This window comes from Myotis nattereri (genome assembly GCF_964212035.1).
Source record: "Myotis nattereri genome assembly, chromosome: 6".
In the NCBI taxonomy this organism is placed as follows: domain Eukaryota; kingdom Metazoa; phylum Chordata; class Mammalia; order Chiroptera; family Vespertilionidae; genus Myotis; species Myotis nattereri.
The window spans coordinates 5,476,090-5,493,130 of record NC_138081.1 but is presented as its reverse complement, the minus strand read 5'-3'; the positions used below and the strand labels follow the sequence as shown (position 1 = coordinate 5,493,130).

The following is a 17,041-nucleotide window of genomic DNA, read 5'->3' as shown; positions in this document are numbered from 1 at the left end:
CCCTCCCCTTTCCAAGGCACCCTGCCTGGCTCCCTGGGCCCCAGCGATGGAGACCTTTGCAGGAGGGCCTGGAGGAGGAATGGAGAAATATTTGCCGCCTGCTCTAGAATTTCTGCATGCCCCGGTAGATGGAACTAAGGCGATTTTTAAAGTAAATATTACTGTCCCTTTAGTCCAGGAATGCGTTTTATTTCCATCAGGAATCTTCCTTCAGGCCTGAACTCAGCTCAGCGGGCAGCACATGGGGAGAAGATCGGAATGGTCAATGACTGAGAAGGGAGCCCAGGCCGTTTCACTGTTTGCTCTCGGAGGCATTGATGGTGACTCCTCATAGGACCACGGAACCGCACCGGGAACCAAGGAACCGCTGGGAACCAGGGAACCACTCGGTGTGGCAGCCTCACTGAGGCGCAGCAGCTGCGTTCTCTCCTGTCTGCTCCAGGGAGGATGGTGGACTTTCCTGGCTACAGCCTGTCAGGCGTGGCTGCCTCCTTCCTCTTCATGCTGCTCACCATGAAGCAGTCAGGTAGGCCCCCCTCCCCCTCCATGAAGCAGTCAAGTAGGCCCCCTCCCCCTCCATGGAGCAGTCAGGGAGGCCCCCTCCCCCTCCAAGGAGCAGTCAAGTAGGTCCCCTCCCCCTCCATGGAGCAGTCAGATAGGCCCCCCTCCCCCTCTATGGAGCAGTCATATAGGCCCCCTCCCCCTCCATGGAGCAGTCAGGGAGGCCCCCTCCCCCTCCAAGGAGCAGTCAGGTAGGCCCCCTCCCCCTCCATGGAGCAGTCAGGTAGGCCCCCTCCCCCTCCATGGAGCAGTCAGGTAGGCCCCCCTCCCCCTCCATGGAGCAGTCAGGTAGGCCCCTGCCCCCTCCATGAAGCAGTCAGGTAGGCCACCCCTCCCCCTCCATGGAGCAGTCAGGGAGGCCCCCCTCGCCCTCCTGTACACCCGGGTGCAGAGTCCACAGCCCAAGGTCTAGGACACTAGCAAGTGTGGGGTCCTGGGACCAAACATCTGGGTTCCAAAAGGGCCTCCACCTCCCGCCGCGCTGCCTTGGACAGCTGCTTGAGTACCTCCTGCCTCAGTTCCCTCAGTTTTGTAGGCCACACAGCACTGAGAAAGGAGGCCGTGCAAGCACTGAGTCAGCCCCCGGAGCATTGGGCCAGACCACTCCTCCTCCTCCTGCTCCTCTGGGATGCATTTGGGGCTAGAAAAACACTTTGTAGCAAAAATTAAGTAGTGTGAAAACACTTAGAAATAAAGAACTAGGAGCGACTTCCAGTAAACGGGCTTGGACAGCTCAGTAGCTGAATTTTGTTGTCAAAATATTGTCCTTTGGAAAAGGATTATGAAAATGCAGTGTCAGTGGGTGATGTCCGAGCCCCAGGAAACGCAGCGGGCAACGTGGGAAAAGCACTGGCCAGAGCGTCAGAAGGCAGGGCTGCCCTGGGCTGCCGGGGACTATGTGGGGTGAGCTGGCCTGCGCTCTGGACATGGCAGGTCCCTCACGGGGAAGCAGCCTCCAGGTGGGATGGCCACCTCTGGCTCCAGCGGGTTCCATCAACAAGAAGGCAGGTGACCCGCTTGGGTCCAGCAGCACCCCGTGAGGAGCCTCTACATGACACTGGGCCACTAAGCAAGGCCAGGCTCCTGCTAAGGGTGTGGGATCTGCACAAAGTCCCTACAGCACAGAGGCTGAGAAAGACAGCACATGTGGCATAGCACTAGAGGCCTGGTGCACAAAATTTGTGCATGGGTAGGCTCCCTGGGCCTGACCTGCGATCAGGACTGATCAGGTTCCCCGAACCCCTGCCTCCTCCTTCCCTCACAGCCCCAGCGCCACCACCGCCACCATGTGGCTCCCTGCCTCCCTGCTGCCTCCTTCCCTCACCCTCAGTGCCCTGCGGCTGCCATGGTCTGCACCACCCCCTGGTGGTCAGCACATATCATAGTGAGTGATCAAACTCTTGGTCTCCTGGTTAAACTCCCGAGGGGACAATTTGCATATTAGCCTTTTATTATATACTAGAGGCCCGGTGCACAAAAATTTGTGCACTCAGGGGGAAGAGGGAGGTCCCTCAGCCCGGCCTGCGCCCTCTCGCAGTCTGGGACCCCTCGGGTGATAATGACCTGCTGGCTTAGGCCTGCTTCCGGGTGGCAGAGGGCAGGCCCAATCCCTAGGTGCAGCCCCTGGTCGGGCTCAGAGCAGGGCCGATTGGGGAGTTGGGGTGCCACCCCTGTCATGCACAGAGCGGGGCGGATTGGGAGGTTGTGATGCCACCCTCAGTCACGCTCAGGGTAGGGCTGATTGGGGGGTTGGGGCACCTCCCCCTGTCACACTCAAGGCAGGGTCGATGGGGAGGTTGTAGCGCCACCCCCTGTCATGCACAGAGCAGGGCCAATTAGGGGGTTGGGGCGCTGCCCCCATCACTCACAGAGCAGCGCCCATCAGGGGGGTTGGGGCTCCGTACCCTGTCACGCACAGAGCAGGGCCCATCAGGGGGTTGGGGAGCTCCCCCCTGTCACTCACACAGTAGGGCCGATAGGGGAGTTGGGGCACCTCCCCCTGTCACACTCAGGGCAGGGCCAATGGGGAGGTTATGGCTCTACCCCGTCACACACAGAGCAGGGCCCGTGGGGGGCGGTTGGGGCATCACCCTCTATCACCCACAGAGCAGGGCCGATCAGGGGGTTGGGGCACCGCCGCACCCTGTCACACACAGAGCTGCAGGGCAATCAGGGGGTTTGGGAGCTCCCCCCTATCAGGCACAGAGCAGGGCTGATCAGGGGGTTGGGGCGCCTTCCCATCATGAACAGAGCAGGGCCAATAGGGAGGTTGTGGCCCCGCCCCCTGTCACACACAGGGCCGCAGGGCAATCATGGGGTTTGGGTGCTGCCCCCTGTCACGCTGATCCCAGTGCTGGGAGGCATATTACCCTTTTACTATATAGGATAGAGGCCTGGTGCACAGGTGGGGGCCGGCTGGTTTGCCCTGAAGGGTGTCCTGGATCAGGGTGGGGGTCCCCACTGGGGTGCCTGGCCAGCCTGGATGAGGGGATGATGGCTGTTTGCAGCTGGTCACACACCCTTCAGGGTGGGGGTCCCCACTGGGGTGCCTGGCCAGTCTGGGTGAGGGGCTGAGGGCTGTTTTTAGGCTGGCGGGTGACTGAAGCTCCCAACCGCTCCTTTTTTTCTTTATTCTGGGCCAGCTTTAGCTCTGAGGCTCCAGCTCTTAGGTCTCTGCTGCTGAAAGCTGGTTTCTGGCCTTTGTTTACCTTCTGTATTTGAAACAATGCTGCGATCCTGCTGGCTGAAGCCCGGCGACTAAAGCAGGTTTCTGGGGTTTTGTTTAGCTTCTATATTTGTAACATAGTTGCTTAGAGTTGCAGTTCAGAGGCCGGCAGCAGCAGGTGGGGAACTTTGGAGTCCTCCGTCACTGAAGCAAGCAAGCCTCATGTTTGCTTCTAGCTGCCTGGCTGCCGGCCACCATCTTGGCTGGCAGTTAATTTGCATATAGCCCTGATTAGCCAATGGGAAGGGTAGCAGTCGTATGCTAATTACCATGTTTCTTTTTTATTAGATAGGATGGTAAGATAAGGAATAACACATGAAACTCTTAACCTCCTCAATTTGCAGATAACAATGACTCAACATTTGATTGGAAGGTTCAAACCCTAGACAAATCACTGCCCTTATTCCACCACAAATGTCCTTGTAAAAACTGCCTCCTAAAACAGCCCCAGGGACTGGAGTCCTGCCTGCTCCACACCAAAAAAGAACACACACACACACACACACACACACACACAGCAACAACCAAAACCTCAGTGTTTGACCCAGGATAAGAAAAACTCTGAAAAGTTGAAAAATCTATTCAATAAATGTATTACCTAAATTTTTAAGAAAGTGATTACATTGTGAGTCACAATATAAAGTGAAATCACGGACTATAAATCACTATCCTATCTAATAATAGATAAACATGGTAATTAACCATACCTTCGCTACTATCGCCATTGGCTGATCAGTGTGATATGCAAATTAACCGCCAACAAAGATGGCGGCTAATTTGCATACTGCAGGCAGGGCGGGACCCCGGGAGCTGCCATCCAGGCCGAGCATAAAGACTAACTTGTTTCTCTCACAGAATAGATAGTCTCCAGGAAAGCCAGACCACAGGCAGGGTGCCCCCCCAGGACCCAGGAGCTGCCTTGCCTGTGTCCCGTGATGGTGATTATGATCGGAAAGCTGAGCCACAGGCAAGGCGGCCCCCTGGGACCCAGGAGCCCATAGGCCAGGTCTGCAGGCGAAGCAGCGATCTAGCTATGAGGGGGAGTGTGGGGGGCGGAAGTAGCTACAGGAGCAGCTCTGGCCAGAGACTGAAGACTCCCGCCAGAGCGAGGAGCAAAGACTGAAGGCTCCAGCTGCAGTGAAGACTGTGTCCAGAGCGAAGATGGAAGGCAGTGGCCAGAGTGAAGGTCTGCGTCCTGGGTGCCAGAGGATGCTGGCAGCCAGGGGAAAGAAGGCCTATTGCACAAATGTTTGTGTAATGGGCCTCTAGTAAAATATAAAATAATTCAGTAATACGGTTCCTAGTTAAAAATGGATTTACACATTAACTTATATGAGAATGAAAACACCCCAGAAATGATGGCTGCAGTATTTTAAAGGTGAAGAAGTTGAGATTCCAAATCTCAAATCTCACTGAAAATAATGGATTTGCCCCCGACCACACAGCTGGCGAGAGATTCGGCGCTGACTCACATTTGTGGGCTGTGTGTTATTTTCAGTACACGGAATTGTCCCTGTAACAGCCATGTGTGCAAACCTCCAGGCTGGGCTTCTCCAAACACTGCATCTGAAACCCGCCCTCCTCCAGGGGCCTCCACCTGGGTAGCGGGTCTCCCAAAGCAAGCAAGTTAGCATCCAGTTGGCATTCCCTGGTTCCTCTTTGCACTCTTTTGTAGAGGACTTCAGAGTGATTGGTCCTGCTCCTCGCATCCTGGCCAGGGTCGGGGAAGATGCCCTCCTCACTTGTCAGCTCTTCCCCAAGAGGAGCGCGGAGCGCATGGAGGTGAGGTGGTACCGCTCAGAGCCCAGCACGCATGTGCTGTTTGCACACCGGGACGGAGCTGAGGCGAGCGAGGTTCAGGCGGAGGAGTACCGGGGCCGAGTGGAGTGGGTGGAGCACGACCTGGCCGAGGGGAGCGTGGCTCTGAAGATGCACAACATCCGGCCATCCGACGACGGGCAATACTGGTGCCGTTTCCAAGAGGGGGACTACCATGGAGAGACCAGCCTGCTGCTCCAAGTGGCAGGTGAATATCTGGGGAAAGACACCAGGTCTCGGATCTTAGAGGGAGAAGTCTATTGATTTATGGGAAGTTCATGGCCAGTTTAAAAGCTCCCTTTAATCTTTGAGGCACTTCCCAACGCCCAGTCCTCCTCCCTGATCCATCTGAGGGCAAGTGGTCCCGAGGTCTCCGGAGCAGGCCCACATGGGCAACATCCCCAAACTGAACTAGTCTGGTTTTGACTATTCTTGACAGTTATTTTAAATCCCTGGGATGTGATCATTCGCAGTTTTGCTGAGGATGATTTGTGCCACACAGGCTGATGTGCAAGGGCAAGTTCATCTCTGAGTGAGTAGCTGACTGCTTAGCATCCATGTCTCAGTGGAACTGGTTGGTCTCTTCCCACCACCAATATGCAGGAACTGAGGTGTGAACACGTCTTTCTTTGTGTAATGCCTCCAGTTAGAAGGCCAGGGATGGGGCCACAGTGGTTAAGAACTTGGTGCCTTTATGGAGATTATCATATTGTGTGCCATGAGTCTGGGACTCACTGTGAACGGCAGGTTCTGTCTTCACGGTGCTTCTGTAAAGCAAAGCACGAAGGAGTCCAGAAGAAGGGGATCGCGAAGAAAGGATCTGTCTTTAGGGAGAACAAATAACTGAACATTAAACTGTCAGATGGTTTGCTGGCAGGAATAACTCCTCTCCATGCTGAGGAGAAAACCAGGCAAATCCATTTACCTTATTGGAAAAATAGTTCTTTGGACAAAGCAGTATCTGGCTGTTTCCTATCACACCCACCTACTTTTTCTCTTAAACACTCATAATGTTCGAGGTGGTTCCAGATGGATGCAAGAACTGTGTGTTTCTGAGGTGTGGAGGGTGCACATTACTAAGGGATTTCACAGTCAGGGACACTTGAAGATAAGCCATGCAGGTTCTCGCTGAAGGAGTGGGTCTCCGTCACCCACCGAGTGACAGACACTTACCGTGTAGGGAAAATACAGTCCCCTTTGTTTGGGTTTGAGAATTGTGTTGAATAGAGAAAGAATTTCAACACTGTAAAACTAGGATTTCAAAAACACATTTCCCCATTGAATGGACTATTTAGATGTGGGAACTCCTCATGGAACATCCCATTTTACACAACCAACTGCCTCAGCATCCCAAGGTCACAGTCACAACCGAACGAATGCGGAAGGTCCCCAGGGAGGTGATTTCAGACTTTTTATTATTCTGTTTAAATTGGAGTCAAGTTATCACCCAAAATGTCAGACAAAGTGATACCATTGTAAAGGACATAATGTTATATTTTTATTTTCAAGTGTCCTTGATAGAGAGGCCTTGGAATGTGCCTTCCGCCCCCACCCCCCACACTCCACATCTCAGAAACACATGGATTCTTTCATCCATATTGAATCACCTTGAACACAATAATATTAAGATGAAGAGAGGCAGAGGTTGTGGCTAGGGCAAGCTCATGAATAAATTATAACACATCTCTGTTTCCAGTACTAGAGACATAAGCCAAAGGTCACATGTCCTTTCCTCTTATTCTCCTGCCTAGATCTTAAGAAAAGTATTGCTTATCTGCAAAAATTGACAGATCCCGCCTGGGGAACAAGCACAGTGGGTGGGAACTCCCACTGGGATGGATGGAAGACTTGGGAATGGTTTTTGCTCCCCAGACCCTAGACGTCTACTCTCTCCTTCCAATGTCACCAGGACCTCAGTCTCCATGGTTTGTGACTGAATGCAGGGCTATGTCCCCTCCACAGGTCTGGGGTCCGCCCCACACATCCACATGGCGGGGTCCGTGGCAGGTGAGACCCAGCTCGTGTGCACGGCAGACGGCTGGTTCCCAGAGCCCCGGGTTCACTGGGAAGACTCCAGGGGAGGGAAGCTGCTGACTCTCTCAGAGCATCACATCCCGGATGAGGATGGCTTGTTCCACGTGGAAGCCACGCTCGTGGTCAGGAACGCCTCCACGGAGACTGTGTCCTGCTCCATCCACAACCCTGTCCTCACCGAGGAGAAGGGCACAGTCTTCTCCATCCCAGGTCAGTGCTCTGCCCCCAGTACCCAGATGCTCAGATTAGCGGGAGAGGTTCCGGGGATGCTGCAGCGCACCGGATATTTATTCAATCAAGAAAATTATCTAGCATTTAAAAATTTGTATTAAAAGCTATAAAACATTTATGGCTAAAATATATACACTATATTTTGATTGAATAGCTATTGCTAATGGTGTTGCAATTACTTCCAAGTTCAAGATTTTATTACTCACAAGTATGCATGGCATTGTAAAGGGGAAAAAAAAATTACATTCTTTCAGCTGAAATGTTTTTTTATGTGACATTGTGGCAATTACTTCTAGGAATTTGTCACATGAAAATAATCAAAGGTGAAGACAATTATTTATACAATAGCATCCTAATTATAGCCTCACTGTTAAATAGCAATAAAAACAACAGCCCAATGAAATTACATTTTAGCATCAATAAAAAATATTTCCAAAAAACTTAAATGGTTGAAAAAATTCTTCATTATGGACTGCTTAATGGTAAAGATTACATCTGTCTATTATATATCTATCTATAAATAGGCATTTCCAATCCTGTAAAGATTTTTGGGCTTTTGGGATGCCATATATATTTGGATACAAGGATATAAGGACAGAGCTATTCTTATTATAGATGAATACAGAAAAAATTGAAGTAAATGTTAATACTAACATGGGACACACTATGTTTTAGCTCTCAGTTTGAATTATAGGTGGTAATTGTCTAGGTCCATATACATTATACTTTCCATGCATTTATTAAAAGGGTATGTATTATGAGGTGGTAGAACTGAGAGCATTTTTGTTGTTCAGAGGAAAGGAAAAGCAGCTGAACCATGGGGAAAGAATCAATATTTTTCTAAGGTTAATTTATTTTTTATGAATCTGGATTTCCAATAAAATGTAGTACTTGCTTTTATTTTTGTGAGATATTTTAATTCCTTTTTCTTAGAAAAAATTGCTTACTTAACATGTTGTTCTTGTTCTTTTTTCCAGAGAAACTCCAAACTGAGCTGGGTAAGTAGCCACACACCCATGGGTGTGGACGAGGCCCTGTGCTGCCTGGAGGGAGCCTGGTGCCCTGGGCCTAGCAGGCCCCAAGACACCGCGTGATCCCCAGGCGGAGTTTCCCCCCTCTGGCTCCCCTGTGCCACAGTTTGCACCTGCCCCTTGCCCAGGGCACTCCTAACCTCATTACCACGGGATTTGCTTTCCCAGGTGCAGCCTGGGACCCTGTGCTGCCTGGGCTCATAATTCTCCATTTTTGTCTGTTTTGTGTTTTTCTTTTCACTTAATAGTTGGACTGCAGGTATTTTACTGTACCTAAGATGAGTGTTTTAAAAATAGCCAATTGATATGTGAATGTATTTCGCTTTCTCCTTTACCTTGTTTTTGTCTTCCTCCTTTTTGTGACCTCTTCTCCCAGCCCATGACCACAGCCTGCACCTGCCCAAATGCATATGAACTTGTGTCGCTCATCTCTTCCATCCACACCCTGCTCTCCGCCACCTGTTACAGGAGTGTGTGTGTGTGTGTGTGTGTGTGTGTGCACGCCCGCCTGTGTGCACATCAGATGAGCATAAGCACACTTCTGTGCCCATGTAGGAGTTTCTAGGACCATCAGGGTGGCAAACACTCCCCAATATTTCCCAGAGTTTAGTGTGACACTTTGGACCCCAGTGGGCCATGGAGATAAAGGAAAGGGCCTCAGGAAGTTCAAAGGTAACTCCACAAGCTGAGGAGAACTGTACACCTGTGTGCCTCACCTTCCAAGTTGGATCCCTTTCTGTCCGGGGAAACATCTGCTTGCAATCAGACAGAAACCTTCCCCAGCAGCTCTTGTCAGTTACAGATCAGAAAGCCAAGCCAGTGTTGGGCAGGTTGGCACTTGTCTCTGTCCTTCAGGAAGGTGCTAGGTGAAGTGTCATCCTCTGAGTTATGGGGACCGATGGACATGCTCACTGGCATCCCAGCACAGAGTACAGCCTGAGGCTGTGCGGCTCCTGAGTTGTGCTGGCCTCTGGGACGCACTGAAACCAGAAGAGAGCCCAGCTTCTCCAGGCTCGGAGGCTGGGCCCTCCGGTGCCCGGGGTGAGCTGCTGAGGAGGCAGGAGCGTCAAGCCGCCTCCTATTTTCCTCAGGAATTAGGACTCCGAGGCAAAGGGGGGTTGGCAGACCGAGCTCTCTCTGGAAGTCCCAAGACAGGAACCCCAGCTCCCACTCTGGCTAATCATGTTGTTGGTTTATAAAAATAATGACTAGTTCTTCGAAATATTAATTATATGCTGGGCACTATGCTAAGTGCTTTACAGGAATTATTTCCTTATGTTATTTATAAAGGTTAATAGATTTATCCTCATTTTACAGTTGGGAAATAATCTTAGAGACATATTTGGTTTGCTAAAAACTACAAAGAAATTGTGATGTTTGCTTTCTAACCTATGTCTGACTTACGGGTGCAAGTTCTTAATCATTTATGTGTGATTTAAGTAAAGCATTGGCACCTATTTTTCTCAACTTTAAAATGAACATGTTGAATTTAATCTCTAAAGTGTCAGCTTATAAGAGTGTTGATATGATATGATAACATATGTAGTATAGCCCTGGCTGGTATTCTCAGTGGTTAGAGTGTCAGCCTAAGGACCAAAGGGCTGTGGTTTGATTCCTGGTCAAGGGCACATAACTCGGTAGCAGATTTGCTACCCACCTCTGGTTAGGACCTGTGTAGAAGGCAATCAGTTGATCTCTCACATTGCTGCTTCTCTCTCTCTCTCCCTCTTCCTCTTCCCTCTCTTTCACACTCTGAAAATCAATGGAAAAAAATACCCTCAGGTGAGGAATAAAATGAAACAAAACATATATAGAATAGTATAATATAATTGAGCATATCGGGGAATGAGATAGCCCCTTAAGAATGGGGATTGTATGTTATGACGGTGAGATGGTCAGGTTTCAGGGAATGAGTGTGTAAGTTGGTGGGCTTCACACTCCAGAAAGGTTTTAATTTTTCAGTGAATATTCCAAAGGCATTTCAGGAGCATGCGTCCAATTCTCAAAACTAAAACTAAACAGGAAGTGTGAGCATGGATTGGGGGTGGGGTGCTGTATGGGAAGAGTGTGTAGAGCTGCCCTCAAGTTCTTTCCCTGGTGGAGCATCAGTTCCTGACAGGCCTGCAAGGCTCCGCAGGACTTTAAACTCGATTTTCACTTGGATTCTGGAAGAACAGGAGTTTCATGTATCTATAACACACCTGATTCCAAACTTATATTTTGCTTTCTTTCAGTTTCCATTAACATCAGTTTTAGCTTTTAATTAACCGGTGCCTGGCAGGGTGATCCAGTTTGACATGCACCATGGGCCATGCACCAGGGAAATCCTCAGATGGTAGCAGAGATGAGGAAATGGTCGGTTTTACTGAGTAATTTACTGTCAGACACACGGGTGGAGGAATAGCAGCAAGCTAATCCCTACATCATTTTTTCATTATAAAAATTGAAAGCATAGTTGGTATACAATCTTATCCTGGTTATATTAGTTTCCGGTGTACAGTATAGTGAGTCAACATTTTTATACCTTACAGTTGTGATCAGCCCACTAATTCTAGTAATTATTTGTTTACTTTTTTGACTCTTACATTTGTTTTTAGCCTTTAACAGATACACATGGAATGGATACATATTTTATATTTCAACAGATACATACTGTTTTAGGTAAAATTGAAGGGCCAACCAAACAAAATGCTGGAAATAAGTGGGAATCTAATTTTAGCTAGAATAGAAGGAAATGATCTGAAAATTAGAACTGTGTCGACAGTGAGTTTTCTCGCTAGAGCAGTTCCTAGCAGATTTTGAATAATTACATAATGAGGATATTTTTGCCTTTGGTTATTGAGCCCCATTCAGACGATATGCAAATCTATGCCTGTCTTTCTAATATAAATGATCACAACATATGTGGAAGCTTCCCGACCATTTGATAGGAGAGGATGACTCTTCATTTAGAATAGAGCAAAGCTGGCGTGGCCAGGGCCGGGGAGCTGGAGGTGTAACAGCTCAGAGCCAGGAGAGCCGTCCGGGGACCCTCCATTCTCCAAGATCAGACTCCTCCTGTGGCTTCATCTTCCTGTTGCATTCTGTATTTTGCCAACCTCCCCCATTCTTGATCTTATTTTTCTCGAAATCATCTGAGGACATTGAACTCGGTGTGTTTAGAGCCCCACACATGTGCACCTTGGGCAACTGAAATATGATGGCTGATCTGACTTCTAAGGTTTAATGAAATTGAATCAGGAGAAGGTTTCACATTTGATTACTACGATCCACCTGACACTAACTTCCATGCCCCCCTTGTCAAGGCGGAGAGTGGGGTTTGCTCCAGTGCCCTCAGGCTTCAGTCTGCATGCCTCCACTCACACTGATGGTCATCCAAGAGCTTTGCACCTATTATTTTGTTGACTCCAGAACAACCTCATGAGTTTGTAGGGATATATTTGTTTTACAGTTTAAGAAACTGAGGCATACACCGATTAAGAGTTGTTAAGGTCATGCAAATTTGAAAGGATAAAGTATTAATTGTATTCTAGAAGTTTTAATTGCAGAATGATCTTATTGGGCTGTAACCTGAATATAATTGTAGCTAGGGGCAGGTGAGGGCTTTGTTAGTGAATTTTTCAGACTGACAAACATGATGGGATGGTTCAGCCTTGAGCAGGACAACCTCTATCCTGATCACACCAAACACCCTCCTCTCCAAAGGGTGACCTTGAGCTTTGAGCTCCCCTGGGGTGCTGGTGGGACCTAAACCCCACTTGAGATGTTGTTGCAAATGACAGTTATTTTTGCTCCATTTTGAGTCTTTTGTTGTGTTTTTTTTTTTTCTGTTTTATTTAATAGCTTCCTTAAAAGTGATTGGACCTACCCAGCCCCTTCTTGTCAGAGTGGGAGAAGACATACAGTTAACCTGTTGCCTGTCCCCCGAGGCCAATGCACAGAGTATGGAGGTGAGGTGGGTCCGAGCCCACCGTTACCCTGCTGTTTATGTGTATATGGATGGGGACCATGTGTCTGCAGAGCAGATGGCGGAATACAGAGGGAGGACAGTGCTGGTGACTGACGCCATCAGCGAGGGGAGGCTGGCCCTGAAGATACACGATGCCAGGACTTCAGACGATGGGCAGTACCGGTGCCTTTTTGAAAAAGATGGTGTCTACCAGGAGAACACCTTGGATGTGAAGATAGTAGGTAAGGGTTCTGGATAGATGTTTGGTTCCTACTGCTTTAACATGGTCGTTCTGGGAAATTTCCCTGGCATCCGAAATTTTCTTAATGTCATTCACTCATCAAATTCATATTGAACCCTTTGATGTGCAGTAACTGCCATAGATACTTAAAGTCCACAAACTCAAATGGACCAGATTTAGTTCCTAGGCTACAGAACTTGTACCCTTCTTAGGATCTCCATAAAGCGGCCATCCCTTTAGTGAAATGTGAGAATTTTTCGCCATAATTTTACACAGCCTACTATTCACAGAGTGTTATTAAAATTCTGTGAAATGTGTTGTTCCTGGGAAGTGTAATGATTCAAAGATTAAACTAGATCCACATATAAACAAAAATAGTAAATACTGACAGAATTGGCAGGCTGGAGGAGGAAAGACAAAATTGTTGCCTGCCTCATAATTTGCCACTGTCTATATCTATAAATGAAATGGATTTTCCAAGGCTAGCAAATGCCATTGAAGACATAGGCCAACATCTTGGTTGCTGTACGTGATTCTCCCATTGATTTTGTGTCTAAATTAATCAACACATTTAGGGAATATCGACAGGAGCGCATGTGGAGGAGTTGAATGGACTCCATCACTTCCTGCCACTGGACGTACAGACAGGGTGCGCCCCCCTCCAAATGTGTACACACTTGAACAGGTGACAGCTCCATTTTGAAAAGGAATGTATTTTAACAAACACTGCCTTTATAATTCTTCAAAGTGTGTGTATACATTTTTGGGGGCACTCTGTATTTATAAGATTTTGATCTTGGAAACTATATTCTCTTGCTTATTGACTCACTTCCTGGTCATGTGCTTTATGCCCTGGTCAAAATAACTTTGTTCTCAGGTAGAGAAGAAAAAAGATTGGATTTGAAATTTATTGCATCCTTCAATAGGTCCTAGGATAATTTTAGAAATAGAAAAAAAAAAGCCAACAAAATAAAACAAAAGCAAACCACTCGGGCAGTCTCACCCCTCAGTGGAGGATCATTCCCCGTAAGCTTTGCCCTGCCCACTCAGTTTCCCGTCCTCTCAGTGATCTCACTGCTCCTATGGCCACTTGCAGACTGAGGTTTTGTGTCCGGATCCCTATTCCCCAGGTCTGGGCTCTTCCCCGCGGATCACCATGGAGGGCCTGGTGGACGGAGAGATGCGGCTGATGTGCTCTTCGGAAGGGTGGTTCCCACAGCCCCGTGTGCAGTGGAGGGACTTGGAAGGGAGGACAGTGCCCTCGTTTTCCGAGGTGCTGGCTCAAGGCAGCGATGGGCTATTCCGCGTGGAGGCGTTCCTTCAGGTCCCAAACAGCTCTGATGGCAACGTGACCTGCTCCATTGGCAACCCCCTTCTCAGCGAGGAGAAAATGGCAACGTTTTTTCTCTCAGGTGGGTGACTCGGGTGATCCTCGCAGCCGTGGGAATGAATGTGAGGCCCACCCAGAGGTTTTGTTTTGCTCACGGTGGATTTTCTTCTGGATTAGAAACTAATTTTCCTTAACGCCATCTTCCTGGCTGTGGCCTGGCCACTTTATCCTCCCCGCTCACTTTCCACCTGGCTGTCCACTGATTGTGGTGATGTAGCGGGAAAAGAGAGGGGAGAAATGTGTGTGTGAGTGAATGTGTGCATGTGTATGTGGGGTGTGTGAGTGTACGTATGTGTGTGGGTGAGTGTGTATGCTTGTGTGTGTGTGTCTGTGTGAGGATGTGTGTGTGAATGTGAGATGTGTGTATGTGTGTGACTGTGTGAGTGTGTGTGACCGTGAGTATGTGTGCGTGAGTATGTGTTTGTGTGCATGTATGTGTGAATATGTGTTTGGGGGTGATTGTGAATGTGTACGTGTGTGAGTGTGTGTACATGTGTGCACTATGTGAGTGTGTGCGTGTGTGAGTGTGTGTGTGTGTGTGTGTGTGTGTGTGTGTAGCAAACAATAACCTAAACTTCACTAAACTTCAGCTTCTGCAGGGCGGGGAGGAGCAACCGACTTCCTCCCTGAGGCCCAGTCCCACCTCCTCTCCAGCTCAGGAGTTGGTCAGATACAGTTGGAATTTGCCCAGTTTTATGATTTAACTAGGGGCATAGTGCACAAATTTGTGCACCTTGAAAGGAACTGTGGGCCGCGAGGCTGTGGTGAGCACAGGGGTGGATGTCAACCCATCCTCCGCGCCCCTGCTGAGCCCTTCCTGCTGTGGCCCCCATCCCCTGTCTGCTGGAAGCCCTGCTCCCTCCACTGTCACTCCATGCACTGACAGCATTGGCCCTGTTCACATCCGCTGCTGGCACCAGCCCCAATGGCTCTGCACTGTCAGCGGGTGCGAGTGGGGCCAGCACCATCAGCAGGTGTGAGCCGTGGCTGCTGTCCCAGTCGCCCCTCAGGAGCAGCGGGGAGGTGGAAAAGCCCTCAGGGGCAATCAGGGCTGGCAGCTGCTGCTCGCACCCGCTGATGACACCAAGCGGTCGGGGCCTGCGCCAGGCACCATCAGCGGGTGCGAGCAGTGGCTCTGGTGCCAGCAGCAGGTGCAAGTGGGGCCTGCTCTGGCAGTGGGTGTGAGTGGGGCCGGCGCTGGCAGTGGGTGTGAGTGGGGCCGGCGCTGGCAGTGGGTGTGAGTGGGGCCGGCGCTGGCAGTGGGTGTGAGTGGGGCCAGCACTGGCAGCAGGTGAAGGCACTGGTAGGACTGTGGCACGCAGGAGCAAATAATTTTCAGTAACCATCAGAGACTCGCCCCGATGACAGCAACCAGCGCCCTGCCTTGGTCTGGTGCCCCTACTCACCTGCTCCACCATCCCTCTGCAGCTAATGCCCACCATGTTCTGCACTCACCCCCTGGTGGTCAGCGCACGTCACAGCAATCAGTTGTTCAGTTTAGTTTTTCCACTGTTTGGTTTATTTGCATATTAGGGTTTTATATACTAGTATATAGATAGATGGGATTTTTGGTTTAATTTTAGACTCCAGTATGACTTTTTCATGGACGATACTGTCTCTCTTGGGACTGCTTCTCTTGGGACTGCCTGTTGTGGTGGCTGTCGGCTGGATCCAGATGAAGAGCTTTAGTAAAGGTACGTGAGGCAAACAGACTGTGGGCACACCCGGCAGTGGGAGCCTCTCTCTTCAGGAGGCGCCTATGGCAGTCATTCTCCGGACAGACAGTAACTGATGAACACGAGACTCCATGACTTACGTTCATGCACTCAGATCAGTGCTGAATGAGGTCAGCGTTCACCGTGATATAGAAGCAAAAGGATGTAAAGACAATCATCTGTGGCTATGGACATTCCCAAGCGCTCTCGTTAGGGGAGAGGAAGAAAAAGGTGGGAAAGCCAGCCTGGCTTTCCGGGCTGTGAGCTGAAACACAGGTCCATTGGCAGGAACATCTCACTGAGTCTTTCACAATGTGGCAACTTGCTTATTGGTGATGAAAGACTTCTCATGTATTGAGATGCTATTCTATGTGCCCTGGAAAGTTCTTAACACTTTAAATTTCTCATGTCACTGTAACATTTGCTTGCCTGTTTGGATGTTAATTTCACAAAATTAATATTTTTAATGCTTCCATAATATTGCTTACTATCAGATTGGAATTTCTTCCTCTACAGTGAATGAGACACTGGATCCAAATACAGCTCACCCAGAACTGACCCCTTCAAGGGAAGCAAGCATGGGACAGTCATGCAACCAGACATCCCACAGGGACTTGACAGCATACCCCATGCTCCAGGCCAGGAGGAGAGGTGGCACTGGGAGGCGAACGCTGAGGACAGGATGGGATGGGTCCTAGCTATTGCCAAGGACAATGCTGGAGGGAGTCATCTCTGTGTCACCTGAGAATGCATTCGGGCAGTGGGTGCTATGGACATGAGTCCTGGGCAATGTCCTCTTGTCATGCCTCCTCTCCCTGAAGATGGCCCAGGAGAGGTCATACTCTCCCTTGAGTGTGCCTGTGGACACCTCTTCTTTTATAATACGACTAAGTGCCCTATTGTCACCTTCCCCCATTTTATTCTCCGAAACTCTACACCTGCTCTTCATTCTTTGGCCCCTAATGTAGGTTCTCCTGGCATAGTTCCCTTGGACTTTGGAAACCAAAATTAGATTCCAAGCACCAGCTTGTTTCTTTTTTTACCTTCAAGTGGGACTCACAAGACCATCAGGTACTAGATCTAAAGTGCTGTAATCTCTGGCTTCAAATTTGATTTGGTGACTGCTCCCTTCAGAGATATAACCATCCCAAGTCCTCTGATATCCTGCCTACTGATCACAATCTGATATCTGATGACCAAAGACCCTTAGAAAGTCCAATGGGGAATGCAATTTAGCCTAGAGAAGGACATGCAGGAAATGGTCAAGTATTTTATTGGTTTCTTTAACAAGATGACAATTAATTATCCAAGTAGGGCTGAGAAATTATAAATACAGTTTAAAAAGA

General features: G+C 49.1%; 1 protein-coding gene across 1 annotated transcript; it reads left to right on the top strand.

The window, feature by feature from the left end:
- Positions 1–447: 447 nt before the first annotated feature.
- On the top strand, positions 448–15,682 carry BTNL2 (butyrophilin like 2; the record flags this gene model as incomplete). Its single annotated transcript, XM_081094676.1, has 7 exons — positions 448–526; positions 4,962–5,312; positions 7,067–7,348; positions 8,347–8,367; positions 12,244–12,591; positions 13,721–14,002; positions 15,564–15,682. The coding sequence occupies 7 exons, from the start codon at positions 448–450 to the stop codon at positions 15,680–15,682; spliced, it is 1,482 nt and encodes a 493-aa protein (XP_080950802.1).
- Positions 15,683–17,041: the final 1,359 nt, after the last annotated feature.